This window comes from Bos taurus, chromosome 8 (assembly GCF_002263795.3).
Source record: "Bos taurus isolate L1 Dominette 01449 registration number 42190680 breed Hereford chromosome 8, ARS-UCD2.0, whole genome shotgun sequence".
NCBI classification, from domain to species: Eukaryota; Metazoa; Chordata; class Mammalia; order Artiodactyla; family Bovidae; genus Bos; species Bos taurus.
This window is the reverse complement of record NC_037335.1, coordinates 7,146,027-7,169,516: the sequence shown is the minus strand read 5'-3', so window position 1 is coordinate 7,169,516 and position 23,490 is coordinate 7,146,027. Positions and strand designations below refer to the sequence as shown.

The following is a 23,490-nucleotide window of genomic DNA, read 5'->3' as shown; positions in this document are numbered from 1 at the left end:
AAATAAGGCACTCTCAGAGTGAACCAAGGACACACATATAAACTCAAAGGTTACTTTTAGATGGCCAAAGAGTATGTCTGGCAGTATAATCTAAATAATTTTATAGAAAAAGAATAGGTTAAAAGAGACTAGTAGGAATGACATCTAGAAAAGAAAGAACTAAGGAGCAGAGAAAGTGTCTGCCTTTGTTCACTCATTCAACAAATATTTCTTGACCATTAATATCTGCCAGACACGTGCCAGGCATAAAGATACAAGTTCCCCATCTTTCAGAATTAAACAAAGACAAGTTATAATTTGATCTGTGAAGGAAATAAATCCTGATATAAAAGTGAATGGGGGTAATTTTATTGAAAGAAGAGAGAAAGAGAGATATTTAAACTGTGAGTTAATGGCTAGAAAGAGACTGGACATAGGAAGTGCAAAGGAAGAAGTTTTAAATAGAGAAATCGTGAGATAAGAAACAGCTCATGTGACTAGTGCATTATGGGGAAAAAGGGCACCAGTGAACAGTGAGGCTGAGGAGATTGTCAGTCTTTTAGAACCAGCTGTGAAAAGGAATGTGTATTTCAATCTGTTGTAATGGAAAGGCATTGCAGTGTTTTAGGAATAGACGAGGCATCATTTGATTTAGAAAACTAACAAAGAGCAAACAAAAATCCCTTAATATTCACAATGGAGGGATAATCAAGGGGACTAAGAGATCAAACAAGAGAAACTATTTGGAGACTGTTGCTGAGATCTATGTGAAAAAACTTGTGGACTGAACAAAAAAATGGATATAAATCATTGGATGTTTCTGTTACTATTTCAGAAAAAAAAAGAGGGTCATTTGATTAGCTAGCCAGTCACAATTAGTCTGTTCAGTAGGTAGATCTCTCTGCAAAGATAAATTCACTAGACACACATACTTGGAGGTGATATCTATCACCACCATAAGATTAATTTTCCTCTACCTAATTTGTATTAAACAAGTGACTTTCTGATTGATTTTTTAAATTAAGACTTTTTTAATCTTCCCAGAGAGTGTTAATTCAAAGAAATGACTGTTCTAATTATCCTAAAAGTGGCATTGATTTTTATAAGTTTAAAAACTTTTCACTCATATACATTTCACTCATATACATTTCACTCATATACAAGCTTTTGATGAGATGGTAGAATGACCTAATTCTACTGAATCTGATAAAATCTCAGTAAATGCTTTTAACCTTGTACTACATTGAAAACATATTTATTATTTATTCAAAAAATAAATAAAGTTTTCATTAAATAGGTCATTTTAGCAATATGTACAAAATATTATGTATATTTTAGCTTATTAGTAGTAACAAATGAGCATATGAAAAAAGCTTTATCTTTACATCAAAATCGATCTACTTTTCTGTAATTTAGGTAATATGCTTGTATCTTGACACAGTAGTGAAAATACAACATTAAAGATAGCTCTGTGATAGTATGCAAAATAGTGGACAATGGGCCAGAAGCACCAAATTCAAGTTGATATTGTCAACTTGCTGAGTACAAAGGTTAGTAAACATCACTTGACCACTTTGGGCTATAATTACTTCTTTGTAAAAGGAAGATATTAAATATGATGATTAATATCTCATTTAGTTCAAAAAGTCCCATGTCTTGTCCAATGTGAAATAAAATCTGTTAGTACAAGAAGGAAATAATAAAGACTTGAAGAAGAAGAGTAGAGACTTGGCCATATCAGAATCCAGTTTAATTTTACATGAATGGGCTGGTCAGTACTCATTAGCCATAAAATGCTTTTTCTTTTCCCCCACAAACATACTCCTTCACCTACCCATAAAATCAGGAATATTAGTCTCAAAAGAGTAAAATTTACAAGAATGGCTATCACATATGTAGTTGCATAAAATTTATTTTGACTTTATAGAAATTAAAAACAAACAATATAAAAATCCATAGGCAACAAGTGAAGTTGCTAAATAACTGGTAAATTAATCATCAAATGTCAAGCAAGGCACTACAACCCACTTTGATTCATTTCTAATTATTTAATCAAAGTTAATCTACTAACCAATGCACTGTAACAAGCTTATTTGCTTACTAATTAAAAGTATCATGTTTCTAATATGATCATGGATTCATTTAACAAATATTGCTCATCAACTATATGCTACTTGCTATGCTAAATAACAGCCATTACTTCACTCTGGTGCAAAAGCCAAACAAACAAATGAGGGAAACAGTAGGTTGTTACAAGTAATTTGAAGGAAGTAATCACGACGATATGAAAAACAAGTAATATGGGGATTCCAGCCACCCTCTTATATGACATTATATCCAATAAGCTGATTCACTACATATATGTTAATTAGATAAAGTATAGCATTCCAGTGTTTTCATGATAATGATGAGATGAAATAGCAAGCTATCCTGCCTTTAAACTATCATGTAACATAACTGTCCAGATTAATGTAAACAGAACTGTAAATATTATCCATTAATTTGTTCACTTAAACATTCATTGGCTCTCTTTTGGGCCAGGGAATGAATCTCAAAGGTTCTTTAATTCAATTCCCTCAATTTATTTTCAAAGGCATATTAAGTAAATATATTTTAAAAGATACATTACTTTTCCAAAGATAGTGATGAAGCAAGGCAAGGAACCCAGATCCTCTTGAAATACGGTTAGGTTTTGGTTTTTTTTGGTTCTAGTTTTTGAAATGATTACTGCTATTCAAAAATGACCAACTAAAGAGTGTTTGCACTTAACTTTCAAAAGATTCACTGAAAAACTGAGTTGAATAAAATTATCTGAAACTTCTCAAGATGGAAACATCCATAGGCTGAATCAATGATATTCCCTAAGAAGCTTCTGGAAGTTTTGAGATTTTTTTAAGAAAACCAAATGTGAACAGAGACAGGTTTAGTAATAACATATAGAAATAAATCCAGAATTTACTTATACTGAATATAAATAAGCTTTTCTACTAAAGAGTAAAGACTTTTCTTCATGTTGCCCTCATTTGAGAGGGTTAAAAGGTGGTGACATAGTTTTCCAGCTAAATAGAGAATTATGGGATAATTGATACATCCATTGTTGTTGGATTTAATTGAGAATAAAAGGTTTGTGAGAAAGAAGAAAACATTCTTGGAGTATAGTTTAGTCATTGAGAAAGATAAGAGATTAAAGTAGGGCTTTCAGAATAAATACCAGAGGGAGTTTTGGGAAAAAGCTAAGATTCAAGGAGTGAATATTTTGACCCTAGTTGATAGTAAATCAAAGCCACTATAAAGTTCTAACAGCATGTTTTAATTATTAAAAATCCCATCATTTTAAGATGCATGAAGAAACATAGAAACATGTGCACGCTTGCACACACATACACTTGCACACACACACACACACACTCTCTTTCTCCTCCCAGTCTTCCAATCCAAGTTCCTATAGAAATAGTCATGGAGGAGAAAGGGAAGAGAAAGATGACACAAGAAAAGATGTACCATATGCTCTAGTTGTCCCTCTCACTTGAACTTACTGTTTAGACACGGAAAATGCGTAATAAAATGGTGTGTACCGTCGTTCCCCACTAGTAGCCGTTTCTTTAGATTTCCCAGCTTCACCTTTTTTGGACCCCTATTGTGCCTGAAGGAAACTCAACTGACACGTCAGCAACGCTTCTCAGCCAGAAGCTGGCCAGGGTTGTGAGATGATTCTAGAAGCAACTGATTCCGCACCACGTTCTCTGCTCTTCTTTAGCCCTTTCCAAGGGTCTGGGTTTACTGCTGACTCTTGCATTTTGATGTAAGGTCAAAGAGACAGGGTCACATCCGAAAAGACCTTTTATTACTAAATTGTGCCTTCTCCTAGAAGGCAACAATGGGGGGTCCCTCAAAGTGCGATTCTGCTACCTAATCCATAAAGGCTGCTGACTCCCTCAGTTCTCAGCGCTGAGGATTCCCTCCCCCAATTCCCTCCAGTCGCGCTTTAGGCTCTGCACCAGTTACTCAATGCTTTTTTTGAAGTCCGGCTAGCTAAGCACCGCCTTCCGTCGTGAGTGGCCCGTCACTCTGCCCCGCTGTGCAGTTGTGATTGGCTGGCAAGGCGGTGTCGATTGGCCCCGTCCCCGCTTCCCTTTGCCGCGCTAGTGGCTCGGGATTTACCCAAAGGTGGAAAGTGGGATTCCAGCGGGCGGCGCTTGGAGCAGGTGCAGACGCATTCCTGTTCCCGCAGTTGCTGTTTTTTCTCCTCTAGTCGTGAGTCTGAGTCAGGAAAGGACTAGCATTCTTCCTTTGCCGCTAGAGCTCCAGTGAACTGCTGCCCAGAACCTAGGCACCTCAGACATCTCATTTCATCCGTTATTCCGCGGTCCCTGTATAAATCACCTGCACATTTGTCTCCCCGGAGCTCAATGCTCAGAGAAGGTGTCGAAAGGGAATTTCAAGAGTTTGAAAGAGAGGGTCTCCTTGGACCGCGGGGAGCTGTCTCAGGTGCTGAAGCTTTCCAGTCGTTGGTCCCTGCCAACACGACACGGAGTCAGGCAGCACACTCTCATTCCCGGCTCATTCACGGCTTCCCCATGCCTTAGATAAGACTCGTTTCAGAGCCGTGAATATATCCCTCTGTATCATGGCCTACGTGAGACATTTTCGGACTTTAGTTTCGGGATTTTACTTCTGGGAAGCGGCACTGCTACTCAGGTGAGTCCACTTGTATTTGACAGTTGGAGAACTCATTCAAGCCTTACAACCACTTGTCATTGATGAAACCAAGGATGCAACTCGAGGTTGACTTGTTGAAAGTATCCCTTAAATAGTATTGTTTTCTATCTAACAGTCTGTTTTCTATCTAGCAGTCTGTCTCTTGAGACCTCTAAAATATATAACTTTGCTTTATTTTCACTAATTAATGTATTTTATTAACTGGCATCTTCTGTTATTTGCAACTGAGATTACCCTAGGAAAAAAATATTTCCAAAGCCTAGGATTTTCCTTCTCAAATTGCGTTTATAGCTTCTTTTTTTCTAAGTGAATTATAAATTCTGGGTGTTACTCTCGTTTTGAAAATTAAAAAACATTTAGTAATTAGAAGTGGAACATTACTTACATTTTAGAAGACAAAAAATATCCAGAACATAAGCATTTAGTGATCAGAGAAATTCTGAATATTATTTATATATCCAGAGGTTAAGTTTAAATGAATAAAATAATAAAGGCCTTGAAAGTACTGTTTCCTAAAGAACTTAGTTTGTGGAGACAAAGTGATAAATAAATCACTAGGTATGTTCTATGCCAAGCAAAATCATTTTGTAGAAAATAATAAGAAGCCTACTGAACAGTAAAATTGTTCTATGATGTGCTATTTTCTTATCATCTCCAGTCATATTTGGTAGGCTCTTTTTCTTTTTAATTAAAAGAGAAGAGACACTAAGCACAAGATTAATTAATTTAACCCCATTCTTAATGAAACAATATACAAGCCAATGTAAAATCTATTTTACTATTATAATTACCTTAAAATTTCCATTTTATGGTTCACAAGCTTTTCAAAAAGATTGAAATAAAAAATTTGAGTGCTAAGTTATATGTATAATGATTTCCATTTGATGTATGTAAATATTCTCTCTGGGTTGCTATGTCAATTTTTCATCTTTAGGCACCTTGAAAAATATAGCACATCTCATAAAAACTACCTTTAGTAACCAAGAACTAATTGTGAAGGCTACTATATTTCTGAAATTACTGGTTTTTCCTGAAGTAAAGAGTTGAACCATTGTAAATCAGAATATTTTCAGGGAAAATATTTTAACATTGTAAATTTTTGTAACTTTACAACTGGTACAAATTTCATATATAGTGATAAAAGCAAAGAATGTAGAGCTTTTACATTTATGTACATTTTATGGAAAAGAGTGCAAAATTCATGTCATAAGATAAGCTGATTATTTTATTATAATTATCTTTTAGTATCTTCGATAATAATATGCATACTTATTTTCTCAAAGAAATCAGAAGAGCTTAGTTGATACTTAGATTTAGGATGTTTAATGTCGATAACTAAAATATTTTGATAGATGAGGTCAAATTTGTATAATAGAAAATCACCATGATATTTGCTATAATATATTCTTAGAAAGAATTCATATTAATTAATATTAAATAATATAGTTTAAAATCCTTCTTATGAATACTTCGGAAATGTAATCACTCAAAAAAGATATATCCAGTATAGAAGTTTGTGCAATACATATATTCTTTGTCAATTTCTTTCACAAATCAAATAAAAGTTTTCTCTCTTTTCTCTTAGATAAAAGTAGCTCATCACTCTGAAGGATTTTTAATCATACATAAAAAATCAAATATTTTAATTTTTCAGTGATGGTCCTTGAAGGAAAATTTCCTATAGAAATTTCCTTTTGAAAGTGAAGCTCCCTCTACTGGAAATATCTTATAAAATACGGTTTCTTTACAGGAACTCTGCTCACTGAGCCTATTTGTGAGGTTTTGAGCAAAAAAGGAAAACATGTAAAGGAAAACAATAAATTCAAACAAGTATTTTTTTAAGTTCACAAATATATCTTTTTAATTTAAAAATACTATTTCCAGGGAAATTTGGAAGTAAGAACAACAACCAGAAACCATAGATAGTTATAATTAAATAGCATACTAGTAAAAGCGTTTTTGCTTTTTTTTTCTCTTTTTTAAAAAATTTTATTTTATTTTTAAACTTTACAATATTGTATTAGTTTTGCCAAATATCGAAATGAATCCGCCACAAGTATACATGTGTTCCCCAACCTGAACCCTCCTCCCTCCTCCCTCCCCATACCATCCCTCTGGGTCATCCCAGTGTACCAGCCCCAAGCATCCAGTATCATGCATCAAACCTAGACTGGCAACTCGTTTCATGCATGATATTATACATGTTTCAGTGCCATTATCCCAAATCTTCCCACCCTCTCCCTCTCCCACAGAGTCCATAAGACTGTTCTATACATCAGTGTCTCTTTTGCTGTCTCGTACACAGGGTTATTGTTACCATCTTTCTAAATTCCATGTGTATGCGTTAGTATACCATATTGGTGTTTTTCTTTCTGGCTTACTTCACTCTGTATAATATGCTCCAGTTTCATCCACCTCGTTAGAACTGATTCAAATGTATTCTTTTTAATGGCTGAGTAATACTCCATTGTGTATATGTACCACTGCTTTCTTATCCATTCATCTGCTGATGGACATCTAGGTTGCTTCCATGTCCTGGCTATTATAAACAGTGCTGCGATGAACATTGGGGTACACGTGTCTCTTTCCCTTCTGGTTTCCTCAGTGTGTATGCCCAGCAGTAGGATTGCTGGGTCATAAGGCAGTTCTATTTCCAGTTTTTTAAGGAATCTCCACACTGTTCTCCATAGTGGCTGTACTAGTTTGCATTCCCACCAACAGTGTAAGAGGGTTCCCTTTTCTCCACACCCTCTCCAGCATTTATTATTTGTAGACTTTTGGATCGCAGCCATTCTGACTGGTGTGAAATGGTACCTCATAGTGGTTTTGATTTGCATTTCTCTGATAATGAGTGATGTTGGGCATCTTTTCATGTGTTTGTTAGCCATCTGTATGTCTTCTTTGGAGAAATGTCTATTTAGTTCTTTGGCCCATTTTTTGATTGGGTCATTTATTTTTCTGGAGTTGAGCTGTAGCAGTTGCTTGTATATTTTTGAGATTAGTTGTTTGTCAGTTGCTTCATTTGCTATTATTTTCTCCCATTCTGAAGGCTGCCTTTTCACCTTGCTCATAGTTTCCTTTGTTGTGCAGAAGCTTTTAAGTTTAATTAGGTCCCATTTGTTTATTTTTGCTTTTATTTCCAATATTTTGGGAGGTGGGTCATAGAGGATCCTGCTGTGATGTATGTCAGAGAGTGTTTTGCCCATGTTCTCCTCTAGGAGTTTTATAGTTTCTGGTCTTACGTTTAGATCTTTAATCCATTTTGAGTTTATTTTTGTGTATGGTGTTAGAAAGTGTTCTAGTTTCATTCTTTTACGAGTGGTTGACCAGATTTCCCAGCACCACTTGTTAAAGAGATTGTCTTTAATCCATTGTATATTCTTGCCTCTGTCAAAGATAAGGTGTCCATATGTGCATGGATTTATCTCTGGGCTTTCTATTTTGTTCCATTGATCTATATTTCTGTCTTTGTGCCAGTACCATACTGTCTTGATAACTGTGGCTTTGTAGTAGAGCCTGAAGTCAGGTAGGTTGATTCCTCCAGTTCCATTCTTCTTTCTCAAGATAGCTTCAGCTATTCGAGGTTTTTTGTATTTCCATACAAATTGTGAAATTATTTGTTCTAGCTCTGTGAAGAATACAAAAGCATTTTTTTTATAGGTTTAGTTTAAAACTTTTAAATTGAGATTATAAATACATACAGAAAAGTACAAAAATAGCGAAGTTCTATATGAAGTGGCACAAATGTAACACCCCTATGTAAAGAGACCATGGATCAAGAAGCAGAATTCTCAATATCACAGAAGTGTTCACCCTGCTCACCCTCTTACCACCATATCCCTTCCTAAGCATCACTTTGCCTGAAGATAGTCTCTATCCTGGTTTATGTAACAATAACATTTTTTCCTGCTCTTGAACTTTCTATAAATACTTATTTGGGTCTGCTTTATTTTATGAATTGTATGTGTTTTAGCTATGTTGTAGCATTTAGCAATAACTTATTCTCATTTATGTATAGTATTCCATTTGTGGGGGTTCCCTGGTAGCTCAACTGGTGAAGAATCCTCCTGCAATGCAGGAGACCCTGGTTCAATTCCTGGGTTGGGAAGATCCCCTGGAGAAGGGATAGGCTGCCCACCTCAGTATTCTTGGTTTTCCCTGGTGGCTCAAATGGTTTTAAAGAATCTGCCTGCAATCCAGGAGACCTGCATGTGATCCTGGATGAGGAAGATACCTGGAGGAGGACATGGCAACCCACTCCAGTAGTCTTGCCTGAAGAATCCCCACGGGAGCCTGGTGGGCTACAGTCCATGGGGCTGCAAAGAATCGGACACGGCTGAGTTATTAAGCCCAGCCCAGCACATTCCATTATATGAAGACATAACAATTTATCCCTTATCTTACTGAGGAATATTTGGGTATTTAAAAAAAGTTTTTGGTTAGTGCTGCTATGACCCTCCTTGAGCTTGCTTTTTTTGGTGAATACCTGTGAATACGTGCATTTTGGAGACTATGTGAGTTGGGTCCAAGAGTTTCACTGGGCAAAGAATTGCTATAATATAGGATGGATATGCAGAGAAGGCAATGGCAACCCACTCCAGTACTCTTGCCTGGAAAATCCCATGGGCGGAGGAGCCTGGTATGCTGCAGTCCATGGGATGGCGAAGAGTTGGACGTGTCTGAGCAACTTCCCTTTCACTTTTCACTTTCATGCATTGGAGAAGGAAATGGCAACCCACTCCAGTGTTCTTGCCTGGAGAATCCCAGGGACAGGGGAGCCTGGTGGGCTGCCGTCTCTGGGGTCGCACAGAGTCGGACACGACTGAAGCGACTTAGCAGCAGCAGCAGCATACATTTTAGTAAATGAGTTTTATTAAGGCAAACAGCAGAACAAAAATATTTACTACTATAGTACAGTTAGGCGTATTCATTATCAGAATACACCAAGTATTAGAAACATAGTGTTTAAAAGGGACTTATTAAAGAGGATAATTCTTTTAATAAATACAGGCATAAGAAATCTAAATTTCCTAGTAGTGAAGTTTTTAAAATTTTCACCCTTTGCTCAGATATTGCAGTTTTTGGAAAAAATTTTCTTTGGCTTTTGGATTCTAGTTCTCATACTAGTGAAATAAAGAACAAAACACCAGTGTTCAGCTTTCTTTGAAATGTAAATAAGTGAAGATTATGAAGAGCTTGCAGAGCAATTTCCAAAAGCAAGAAAAGTGCCAAAAGTATTCCATCTAAATCAATTATTTTCACAACATGCAATTTTGTTTTTCATCTTGAGAGTTTGATAGCAACACAAACTTGCTATTTGGATAAGTTGTGGTACATTGTGCCAAAAACTGAATGTATGAATTTCAGGCTTTATGATAATCACAAATAAGATATTTTCTTGATTGACTTCAAAGTCTAGGAAAAACATTTTGGCGTAGAATGTCTTTTTTTTTTTTTTTCTTTTGGTATGTTTTGGAAGATGGAGAAACTTCTTTTTAATGTTGGGTCTATTTTCTTATGTAAGACTTTGAAGAAAAATGTACTTTAAAGAATAAACTCCTACTGTTATGATAATTTCTTGTATGTAGGTACTGTAGCAGGATTCTATACACTAAACATAATATATGCTTTTTTCCTTTGTTTCTATGAATAATCTACATTTTCCTAAGTATAGAAGGCTCATGGCCCAGTTCTTTCGTCAATGCCTCAAGCAGTTTGCCCTGCCGATTTAGGAAACAGCTTGTAAAATATTTCCTCTTGTATATAATTTTTCTCTCCCTTGATCCCTTGATATACTGAGGCCAGTCAATCACCAAGTATGTGTTTAATGTGTAATGTTAAGCAATTCAGCAAGATTTTTCACCACATTCTGTGCACACGTGTTTGTGCTAGGTACAGTTTGGCCATGGGTGATCGAGAAATTATCACCTTTTCATCGTGAAACTTAGAGCCTAGAAGTAAAGAAAATACAAAGGTCCAAGTGACAGACAGCAACAGAAGTGGCAACGTTTTAGGGACTGTGAAACAGGGAAGTTCTCCAGAGAATCGGTACTTGTGCTGGATCTTATAAGATGCTTGTTCAATGGGCAGAAGTGAGATATAACGAAAATATTCTATTTTCTATTCCATTTCCTATCATTAGGAAATGTATAGGAATGTAAAATCATTCCTATGATACAATCCTATAGTATGCTGAGGGAATGGTGATGGTCAAATTCAGTTGAAATATCTCCAGTTCATTGTTTAATTTCATATCTGCTAGCAACAGCTATAGAGCTCACTACAATAATAAACCTGCTGAAAGGTAGAGGAGTTGCAGCTTCCTTTCATAATGGAATATGGATAAAATTTAGAGGCAAATAATTTAATTATAACTGAATAGTTATCATTATAGGAATGGCCTTGTAATTTGGCTCAGAAAAGCTCTACAAATCCTTCTCTCTCAGAGGTAGTGTTTACCTCAAAATTATCATTAATAAGAAGCTTGCTCATAACCACCAGGAATAGTAAAAACTATAATATGTGGACAGACAACAATGACAAAACTACTAGAAAACAATGACAGTCTGCTTGTTTTAGAATTTGGAGATCATGTTTGAATTTATCATCAAAATATGATCTCTCTAAAAAAAGACTATCAGGCAGAGGATTTGGATTGTTGGAAGAAAGGATGCCAGTGAACTGGGTTTGGGGTGTTTGAGTCTGAGATGATAGCAGTAGATCTATTGTATCTTGCTGTCAGCTGAGAATGCAGAGACCCTGCTTGAACTGTAGATTGAACAGTTACAAAGGTGATCACACTGTGTGCAAAAAAGAAAAAAAAAACAAAAATTATTTATCTGAAATGATGGCAGAACATTTAGAGCAGGCACAGAGAAATACTTAGAGTTCTGAGCTAAACTGTGGCGATGGGACTGATCATAAACAAGTGACAAAGAAACAGATTTATCATAATTTTATACTGTTGATCCCAAGGACTTATCAATAGAGTATATCTATCACTTTTCTATAGAGCCTTCAAATGCTCTATAGGTATGTTATTTACTCAGTCATATCCAACTCTTTGTAACCCCATGTACTGTAGCCCTCCAAGGTCCTCTGTCCAGGGAAGATTCTCCAGGCAAGAATACTGGAGTGGTAGCCATTCCCTTCTGCAGGAGATTTTCCTGACCCAGGGATCGAACCCAGGTCTCCTACATTGAAGGCAGATTCTTCACTGTCTGAGCCACCAGGGAATCAATGCTCTAATTTCAACTAATCTCATAAACTAGTCCACAATCATGGATGGTATATTTTACCCACTTAAGTTCTCTGAGGAGATTTTAAAAGGAATCATTTTGGTGAAGATGCATCTTTAACTTTTCCTTACTTCATGAAGCATATAACATGGAGCCTCTTTGATTTTCCAAGCAAACCTGTCTCAAACTCTTCCCTAAAAGTCTTCTCCTATCCTGATACTTGGATTAACCATACTTATTGAAAATGAACTCCTGTGCATGCAAATGTCCATGTTGAAACATGGGTGGTTTGTCTTTCTCCACTAGAAGAAAGCTATAGCTTTGTTTTGCTTAGGAAAATACATCAAGTAGAGAGACAAGTGAGTCACCTTCAGAGAACTGGTTCTGGAGTGAAGGCAGGCATTCCAAGACAGGACCAACTGTTTGGTAACAAGCAGAAAGCGTATGAATAGAATGAGCTGTTCAGCCCCAGAAAATGAAGCTGTTCTAACAATTGCAAGGCAGCCACACACACTTTAGGAAACAAAGTTTGAAATCCTTAGATGTTGGCAGAAGAGGAAACAATAGTAAAATAGTTAATAAGCAGCCTCACTATAAAGCATTCCTGAAATTCAGAATCTCCATACTAGAGATGTTTTTAGAAGGGATTAGCAATGCTAAAGCTGAAACTCCAGTACTTTGGCCACCTCATGCGAAGAGTTGACTCATTGGAAAAGACTCTGATGCTGGGAGGGATCGGGGGCAAGAGGAGAAGGGGACGACAGAGGATGAGATGGCTGGATGGCATCACTGACTCGATAGACGTGAGTCTGGGTGAACTCCGGGAGTTGGTGATGGACAGGGAGGCCTGGCGTGCTGTGATTCATGGGGTCGCAAAGAGTCGGACATGACTGAGCGAGTGAACTGAACTGAGCAGTTACCTCTCAGACAATTTAATACACAGAGGCAATAACCTCAGTGGAATAATTAAGAATATCATAAAATGGAAATGTTATCAACACCCTCTGAAATAGTTTATTGCATGGAATAAGTTCCAATGCGAATGATGAAGAATTCTTAGGCATTCATGCAAAATTTGCATACAGACAAAAATAACGAATTAGGAATGATAAACTCAGATATTTCTGATCCTATTTTACAAACATTGCCCATATAGGATGGTTAGGCTAACATCAGAGATAACTAGTTCTTTCAATATCCCACCTAAATTTGAAAATATCTCAAAAATATCTACAACAGGTAGTCATCCTGTGAACATTTAAATTTCGAGCAATAAGGGCCTCTTTACCTGAAAAGGAAAATATGTATCAAGCCATTTTAATAATAAATAAAAAACAAAATGTCATGTTATTTTCTCCTGGCGATAGGAAACTTTTTCATGCCACCTGTGGTTCCCCCTTCCTGCCAATATTTGTGTATTTTCTTCTTCTTCTTCTTTTTTTTAATGCTTGCCTCTTTACTGAAAATGACCCATGCCTTTATTTGAGGCATGTTTTGAATCAATAGCCTTTTTCATGTGGTTGCTCCTTGCATGAAGCCTATATGCTCCAGGTCTAGAGTGCTTGTAGCTCTAGAATCTCTTTGTATCATTATAAACATCTATTTAGCAATTACCACATTCCAGGAAGAGCGCAATGTGCTGGAGCAACAGAATCTCAACTTTCTATAATATACCATTGTGCTGGTGTGTGTGTGTGCACATCACCTTCACATGTATGTTTTAGATTTTCATGCAGGTCTTGACTCTCCCTCTTAATTGTTAGTCCCATGAGGATTGGATTGTTTTTGATCTTGCTGTACTCCCATAATATTTAATTCAATGTCATGCGTGGAGTAGATGCTCCATAAACAACAAATAAATACCAAGATGACACATTTGTTGTCTCTCTTTATCTATGATTTTAGATTTGAATTTTATTTAAATCTGTGCTGAGTGAGAAGGGAATCTTGTGTTTTAGATACCATAAAGGATATAAAATCAAATAAATAGCTTGGAAGACATTACCTGCTCTGAGAAGAAGTTATAAAATAGATAAAAATTGTCAGCACCCAGTGGAAAAATAATGGATTTACTTCTCCTTATCACCGTGAAAAGTTGAAATTTCTATTGTATAATGCATTATTTTTCAACCTTTTTCCCCCATCATTGCCTCCAAAAGAGCTTTTTAAGAGATATTTTTAGGCTTTCTAATTGACTGCATGAAATTATAACATCACTGTGTGTTTATATTTGTTCATGTGTGGTATATAGATACAAATACATAGAGATAGATCTGTGCTTTACATGTAAGAAGAATAAAAATTTTCACCCTACAGTCTGTTTGGAAATAAAAGAATAATCAGTAATACAATATCAAATGCCATAAAAACAAAAAAAAAATATAGAAGACTATTAGTCACCTTTTCAAGAACACTCTAGGTACAAAAGTACATGTGCAAATATGTTATCATAACATGAATGGTGAGTTAAAGAAAAAGGCAAAAAGATTCCCTTTATAAAAATTAATTTTTATTGGATATAGTGACTTTACATTGTGTTAATTTCTACTGTACAGCAAAATGAATCAGCCATATGTAAACACATATCTCTTCCCTTTTGGACGTCCTTCCCATTCAGGTCACCACAGTATATTAAGTAGAGTTCCTGTATTATACAGTATGTTCTCATTAGTTATCTCTTTTATACATAGTATCAAGTGTGTAAATATGTCAATCCTTATCTCCAAGAAGCTGTAACAAGGGAAAGTAACAGTGGACACAGTGAGATTTACAGTTCCTGATTTGCTTGTTTAATTTTGTGTTTACAGTGAAAGGGAATTTGAGCTTGCTTACATCTTGGAGAAAGAAGTCAGTAGATTAGGAAATACTTCCAAAGACACAAGAAGGTTTAGAAGAGAAGAGGCAATGTCAGTGATGAGATGAAAAGAAAGAGTTTTCAGAGCAGTAGTTGAAGGGTAGCTTTTGAACCAGAAGAGTGTAAGTCTTTCTCTGGGACTGATGCAGAATGTGACAGGAGTAGATACGCGAACTACGATTTTGTAATTCAGCGGCTGAGCACTCAGTTATCTCTTTGAAGGAGGAGACAAGGTCATTAGTCTGGGATAAAGATGAACAACAAAGCAGACAGGTTGAGGCTGATTTTGTGGTTACAAGACATAGAATAGAGCCAAGTCCACGTTACTCCTGCTACAAGGCAGGCTGTGCTCCCAGCTCTCTTAGGAGGGTCGGTCCAGCCTGCTACAGCAGAAGCCCTCTTCACCCTGCGGAAGAGTGGAATGAATTCTAGGACATGATCTTTATTTTTTTTTTAATTGGTTTGATGGTGGGCTTACAATATTGATTTCTTTCATACATCAACATGCATTAACCAGAGGTGTACATATGTCCCCTCCCTCTTGAGTCTCCCTCCAACCTCCCACTCATTCCCAGCCCTCTAGGTCATCACAGAACCCCAGTTTGAGTTCCCTGAGCCATACAGCTAACTCCCATTGGCTGTCTGTTTGCCTATGCTAGTGTATATGCTTCCATGCTACTCTTCATTCATTTCACCCTCTCTCTCTATGTCTGCATCTCCATTGCTGCTCAGGGGAACAGATTCGTCAGTACCATCCTAGATTCCATATATATGCATTCCCCACTTAGGACATGATCTTTATTCAGGCCTCACTCATTTAGGTGGCAAAGCCAGAGACAGAACCCACATGACCTAATTCAAATGAACTGCTTATTTTTCCAAAAGAGCACAGTGATTTATGTTCTCCTATGGTAGAAAAAGAAAAGATCATACCCTTCTTTAAAAGGTGAAATGTGACTCATTCAGTTAAAATCACAGTAAAAGGTTTTAACAGTTTCATAAAAAAAATCTAAGAATGAGACCCACTTTCAAACTTTCTGCTCTTCTCAGAGATCTGTACATGCGCACAGTGTAGGAGTGTACACTCACATCTCTGAACCCTTTTCTTTCACATCTTGAAAATAGGTAGTCTTTTCCTATGAGGCATTATCTCCAGGGATCTTGTTATGCTTGACTAAAGGAAAACATATATTCTTATGGGAAAAGGAAATAATGTCTATAATCCAGAAGCTTTTATATCTTTTTGTTTCTTGAGAAACTGTAAATGTTTTGCCCAAAATGATTGATGGAAAGGGAAAGAAAGACTGGAGATGAGGCTGAGTGAAAAAAGGGCAGAAGGATGTATGTATACAACTTCAGCTGAATAGTAGCTTTAACTAATTTATATAACTAATTGATCTAAGGTAACCAACTAATTGGAGAAGGCAATGGCACCCCACTCCAGTACTCTTGCCTGGAAAATCCCATGGATGGAAGAGACTGGTGGGCTGCAGTCCATGGTGTCGCTGAGGGTCGGACACGGCTGAACAACTTCACTTTCACTTTTCACTTTCACGCATTGGAGAAGGAAATGGCAACCCACCCCAGTGTTCTTGCCTGGAGAATCCCAGGGATCGGGGAGCCTGGTGGGCTGCCTTCTATGCATGACTGAAGCGACTTAACAACAACAACCAACTGATTTAAAGTACAATCACTGATTGTATCTTGCTAAGATCTTCCCTCTCAATTTTTAAAAATTAATTAATTTATTTTAATTGGAGGCTAATTACTTTACAATATTGTAGTGGTTTTTGCCATACATTGACATGAATCAGCCAAGGCTGTACACCCTGTCTTAATTTTGAAAAAAATATAATCCAATAAAACCTTGATATGTAGTCTCATTTTCACTAGAGGGAATTGAACAACAACATACTCACCACTATATTTACCTTTCCTCACCACTTCCAGTTGTAAACTCCTTTTTGCTGTATTGTTGATTCCCTTCTTCATTCTGCATTATTTCTCTCTCCTTAAAGGAACGTAACCATCAGGTAAATGTAGGGCTTTCCTCACCATGGAAGTATAGTGGCCAATAACTCAGATATGCTTAAGTCAGAACACATTCCACCGAAAGGTGACATTAGCATAAACACTGGTAGTCACACAAAGGGGAATAGCTACCACAACCTGAATAAGTCAGTGCTCTGCTGGTTTAATATTATTACGGAAAAAACCTGAGTATGGCTCTGTTTTAATATTCTGTGTACATTTCTTTTCAGATTCAGAGACCCAGAGATTGGTGCTTTAAAATATCATTCTTTTATGCCCTCAGTCTGATTGATATGGGGATTTTTAAAAACACCTTTTATTAGTAAGCATTCATTGATGCAAGCACGATCAGTTCAAAATCAAGCAGTACTCTTTCTGCTGTATCATTTCCTTTGTAAGTATAACTCAGCTAAACATCTCAAGTAAAAGGATGATTTCTGTATCACTCACTTCTGGCTGGTGGGATTTTACCTCTTTATTTTTACGATATTTTAATGAAATTTTGGGTACAGTCGACATAGACTAAAATGAAATTTTATAAAACAAGTTTTATGCACATTTTAAAGGTCTAATAAATGTTTTGTCAAATGAGATTCAGAAGAAAAATACAGTTCTTAACATTCCCCCCACGTTGGTTTGATGTAATCTCTTCTTAATTATCACTAGAAAAATAGTTCTGAAACCACATGCAGTGATGTTTGGACAAGTTAAACTGGTTGAGGTATATTTGGAATATAAAAAACAATATACTCTTGGATTGAATTTCAGAATATTCACGCTTTATCAAATTGAGCTGTTGTTTAGTTGCTAAGTCGTGTCAACTGTTTCACGACCTGATGGACTGCAGCCCATCAGGCTCTTTTGTCCATGGGATTTCCCAGGCTAGAATACTGGAGTTTTGCCATTTCCTTCTCCACGGGATCTTCCTGACCCAGGGATGTAACCTGCGTCTTCTGCATTGGCAGGCGATTCTTTACCACTGAGCCACCAGGGAAGCCAGCGAAGTTGTGTATTAGTGCTATTTGTTGATTTAGCTCCAGTGAGATGATGAGTGATGGGATCCAGTCTCTGCCTCATCCCTGAAGTTTCCAGCTAGCAGAGGAGATCATGGCATGAAAGTGTCAGATGTCTACAATGGAAACCAGTGATTGATAAGAACAGGTGGCCTGTAAGAATCCAGTGGAGAAGAGACCAGTTCCCACTCAGTTAAGCTAATAAAGGCAATGCGGAGGACATGGCATTTAAGCAAAATAACCAATAAAGTTCTTTAAGACAAACACGTGATTGGGGCACATTCTGGGTTTTGAAGTATTACCATTGAAACGCCTAGGGTGCCCTGAGTCTTTCCTGACTGAAGGAAAATTAAGTCTGTTCTTCCAAGAAGATTTTACCTTTCTAATTTTGATTTTGTTGATGACTCAGTGTCTTTATTGGCTTTATCGTCCAAGAGTACAACATACTGCAGAGTCAGATAAAAATCCCTGGTCATTTTTCAGTTGCAAAAAATAATGTTTAGAGGTGGTGAAGCTTTATGCCTCCTGGGTGTGTGTGTGTGTGTGTGTGTGTGTGTGTGTGTGTGTGTCTGTGTGTGTGTTGAGTGGACACAATTTGAATAAGAGGGTTTCAGAAGATCATTTGTAGAGATTAGGGTTTAGAATCAGGCTAAAGGAGGAAGTTTTTTTAGGATAAGTCAGAGTGAAAAGAAAGAATACCCATTCCCAGAAGGAAGAGAGAGTCAACATTATTTTTGAGATTCATGATTGGCTTGAAGAAATCAAGTGGTATTTCACTGATTTGACAAAGAAAAGGTGATATTGCTAACATATTTTCCATTGAATTTTGCTATTGGACTTTAGAATGTAACTAGTGTTTTTTTTGAAATGCTTAAGTATGCAACTGCTGTAGCAATTGATGTTCAAAACCCACACATCTGTATTTATAATTATGAACGTAATCATTATAGACACTTAGTTAAAACCAGTTTCCAGGTGTTTATGTGAATTCATTTTACTTAAGTAATACATGATTGTGTTTTCAATATGAAAATTCAAATATTTCAGGTAAATCAACACCCTCCCCCACCTTGGTCACCACTGCTCTTAGTCTTTCCTTAGATGAATGATTGAAATGATTTGGTGTGTTTTTTTCCCCAGATCATATTCCATATATTTATATAAACGTATGTGCACATAAAGAAACACAGAGTGATTTTTACATTTTTTAAAGAAAAAAGTTTTACTTAGAGGAGTTATACAGTTTGCCCACTTCATATGTTTTCTTTCAGGGGGTGAGAGGTCCCATCAAGAGTTTGTTCTGACCTCTCACCATCCTCTTATTCATTCTACCCTAGAGGAGAAAACAGTCTTCTATCTGAGGAGTTTGGAAGGAAAATCTGGGCAGGTGTAGCCTGGTGCCCGCCTTTGTCCTTTTTACGTGGGGCTTTGAGTGAGGTGGGGCACGGAGGCATCATTTTCAATTCAACATTAGGAAGCCAGTGTGTCTTTGGATATCAGATAATTTCCCCCAAGTCATCTTTGTAACATCAATTTGATCCAAAATTTTTTTATCCTTTTGAAAAAATTTCTTGAGTTGTTTCGTATTTTGAGGAGCGGAGGAGAGGATGATAATTTGAAGTCTCTTGGATCCTGAGAGTTATATTTAATAATAACTATCACTTTTTACTTGCTATTTGTTTCACTCAATGATATTTCTTTTTTTTTATGTTTAAGATTTTATTTATTTTTTTTAAACTTAACATAATTGTAATAGTTTTGCCAAATATCAAAATGAATCTGCCACAGGTATACATGTGTTCCCCAAACTGAACCCTCCTCCCTCCTCCCTCCCCACACCATCCCTCTGGGTCGTCCCAGTGCACTAGCCCCAAGCATCCAGTATCATGCATCAAACCTGGACTGGCATCTCGTTTCATACATGATATTTTACATGTTTCAATGCCATTCTCCCAAATCTTCCCACCCTCTCCCTCTCCCATAGAGTCCAAGGACTGTTCTATACATCAGTGTCTCTTTTGCTGTCTCGTACACAGGGTTATTGTTACCATCTTTCTAAATTCCATGTGTATGCGTTAGTATACTGTATTGGTGTTTTTCCTTCTGGCTTACTTCACTCTGAATAATAGGCTCCAGTTTCATCCACCTCATTAGAACTGATTCAAATGTTTTCTTTTTAATGGCTGAGTAATACTCCATTGTGTATATGTACCATAGCTTTCTTATCCATTCATCTGCACCATACACAAAACATCTAACACCATACACAAAAATAAACTCAAAATGGATTAAAGATCTCAACGTAAGACCAGAAACTATAAAACTCCTAGAGGCAGAGGCAAAACACTCTCTGACATACATCACAGCAGGATCCTCTATGACCCACCTCCCAGAATATTGGAAATAAAAGCAAAAATAAACAAATGGGACCTAATTAAACTTAAAAGCTTCTGCACAACAAAGGAAACTATTAGCAAGGTGAAGAGACAGCCTTCAGAATGGGAGAAAATAATAGCAAATGAAGCAACTGACAAACAACTAATCTCAAAAATATACAAGCAACTCCTACAGCTCAACTCCAGAAAAATAAATGACCCAATCAAAAAATGGGCCAAAGAACTAAATAGACATTTCTCCAAAGAAGACATACAGAGGGCTAACAAACACATGAAAAGATGCTCAACATCACTCATTATCAGAGAAATGCAAATCAAAACCACTATGAGGTACCATTTCACGCCAGTCAGAATGGCTGTGACCCAAAAGTCTACAAATAATAAATGCTGGAGAGGGTGTGGAGAAAAGGGAACCCTCTTACACTGTTGGTGGGAATGCAAACTAGTACAGCCACTATGGAGAACAGTGTGGAGATTCCTTAAAAAAACTGGAAATAGAACTGCCTTATGACCCAGCAATCCCACTGCTGGGCATACACACTGAGGAAACCAGAAGGGAAAGAGACACGTGTACCCCAATGTTCATCACAGCACTGTTTATAGTAGCCAGGACATGGAAGCAACCTAGATGCCCATCAGCAGATGAATCAATGATATTTCTTTAAACACTTTATGTACAATAACTTTATTTTTCTTACTGCTGTACAAATCTAAAGCGGGATTACATTAGAGATTTAAGAAAAAACACATTGATAGCTATCTAGGTGATCTTAAATTTTTATTGATGCCAACAATAGTACATCAGAAGTGGTGGGTCATAAGGAAGATGGGTCAGTAATTTAAATACAGACCATAAAGTTCCCTCTAACAATGACTGTTTACACTGCCTTTCAATGTATTGTATAGAGTACATTTAAACAGCTTTGCTGTTTTCTTCTCTCCTTCCCCATCTCTTCTCTTTCCATTTGTACTTACTTCCTTGGTTACCTCCTCTAGTCGCAAGGCTTCAAATATCATCTATTTGCCTATAGCATTTTCCAAACAATAAAAAAAATGATGTCCTTACAAAATCAGTCTCCGGCGTCTTGCTGTAAACTTGCTTCACTCACCGTTTCCCCCATTTCAGTTCATCAAATCTCTTCAGTTGTCTAGGCCAAAAATATGAACTTCTCCTTGACTACTTACTACTCTCTTTAATCTGTTGGAAAATCATCTTACCTCAAGCTTCAAAGTACATCCAAAATATGACCAATTTCTATCACCTCCAATATGACAACTTGGTCTGGGCCACCATCACCTGAACTCTGACGATAATCTAACTGATCTCTGCCAAACATCTGGGCCCCACTCAAGTCTGATTTAATAGATCAGTCATGGTGATTCTTCACAAATGAAAGGCAAGCCATTCCATGTGCCTACCCATTGCTTTAACAATTTCCATTTCACTCAGAGTAAAAGCAATTTCCTTATAAAGACTCCTTTGTTCACAAATGGTTTGTTGTTCCATTTAATCCTTTGATCTGATTTCTCTCTATTATCCCTTCTAACTTGATTCTGGTCCCTTTTGGTTCTGTGAATATATCAAGTGTGTCCCTGGCTTAGACCTTTGCACTGGTTGCTCTCTCTACCTGGAATAGATACTTGGCTTCAGGTGGCCACCTCCGTGACCTCCTTCAGCACCTAGATAAAGTGACCCTTCCTCAGTGAAGCTTACCCTAACAATTCTATGTAAAATGTTCACAGGTCCCCCAAGTCCTGTCACTTCTGATTATCTTTTGCTTTGCTCTAATTTTTTCTTCCTTTCAAAATAGTAAAGAATTTACTACTTTGTAATAGTTTTTGTTAATTATATTCCAGTCTGCCGAAATATAAGCTCATGGAAATAAAGGCTTTTGGTCTGTTTTGGTTTTTGCTGAATTCAAAGCCTCCAAACAACGCTAGGCATATTGTACATTTTTCAGCATCTAACAAAGAGTAAGTGTGGGTACTAAATGCATCAGCATTCCTTATTTGTCTTGCCTTGTCCATGACAAGTTTTAAACAAATTCTTGAATTTTTAAAATCCTTTACTATAGTCTTTTTTTCAAAGTATAATTTGCACATGGATTAAAAATCAAATGGGACAGAGACCTGAAACGTTGTTCATAGCCCATCTCCATCCCATCTTCATTGCACATAATTGTCCTTCTTAAAAACAATCAGTTTTAAATGTGTTTTACTTATTCTGAAGGCCTTTTCTATAATCTAAACAATATTCTTCTATTATTACTGTTTTATGTTTTGTTTCCTTTGCCTTTAGTTACAAGAAATGCGTCTTCAAAGACTCACTTTCTTTTCCCTCACACTCTTAATTCTATGCACATATTCGAAACTTCACGCCTCTGTGAGCCTGATAGCAAATGCCCTTCCTAAATTTCTTTCTTCCAGTAAAAAGGAGATTGTTTTCTGATGTTTTTCACAGAGAACTCATCTGAAGAGATCCCACAGCTACTTTCTAAGTTGTATCAAGTCCTTCCAGGGTTCTATTTCTTGGTTTACTTCCTCATTTCACTACAGTATATTCTCCATGATTTTCTCAAGAGAACATTTATGCAGGTATACTGTTCCATTCCTTGAATTTGTGGCTGCTTAACGACTTCTCCTTTGATTCATGGATTGGCTGTAATACTGGACTGGATATATGGAATGGAAGAACAAGCCAGCAAGAAATTTGCTGGCTTTTTCTTGTTGTCTGGTAGCATATACAAATACCCATTTGCCTAAAGCTGGTCGTGTTTCATTCTTTTGTGTTTTCCTTTTTCTTTCAAATTCCTTTGGGATCTTCTCTTAAATCTTAATGTTTGACAATTTTTCAATAATAGGTCTACCATAATTCTCTATTTGGACTCAGTGGGCCCATTCATTTTGAAAATATATGTTTTTTTTAAATTTATTTATTTTAATTGGAGGCTAATATTTTACAATATTGTATTGGTTTTGCCATACATTCACATGAGTCTGCCATGGGTATACATTTGTTCCCCATCCTGAACCCCTCTCCTACCTCCCTCCCCATCCCATCCCTCTGGGTCATCCCAGTGCACCAGCCCCGAGCACCCTGTATCATGCATTGAACCTGGACTGGTGATTCGTTTCACATATGATAATATACATGTTTCAGTGCCATTCTCCCAAATCATCCCCCCTTGCCCTCTCCCACAGAGTCCAAAAGACTGATCTATACATCTGTGTCTCTTTTGCTGTCTCGCATACAGGGTTAT

General features: G+C 36.8%; 1 protein-coding gene across 2 annotated transcripts in view; it reads left to right on the top strand.

Annotated features, from left to right (window-relative positions):
* Nucleotides 1–4,079: 4,079 nt before the first annotated feature.
* GLRA3 (glycine receptor alpha 3) overlaps nucleotides 4,080–23,490 on the top strand; it is a 208,110-nt gene continuing 188,699 nt past the window's right edge. Inside the window, exon 1 of one of the 2 annotated variants that reach the window (XM_024996385.2) lies at nucleotides 4,080–4,677. In XM_024996385.2, the coding sequence (XP_024852153.1) occupies nucleotides 4,607–4,677 (71 nt within the window). In that variant the 5' untranslated portion in view covers nucleotides 4,080–4,606. The remainder of the gene's footprint in view (nucleotides 4,678–23,490) is intronic. The other variant, XM_024996384.2, reaches the window with a different exon arrangement.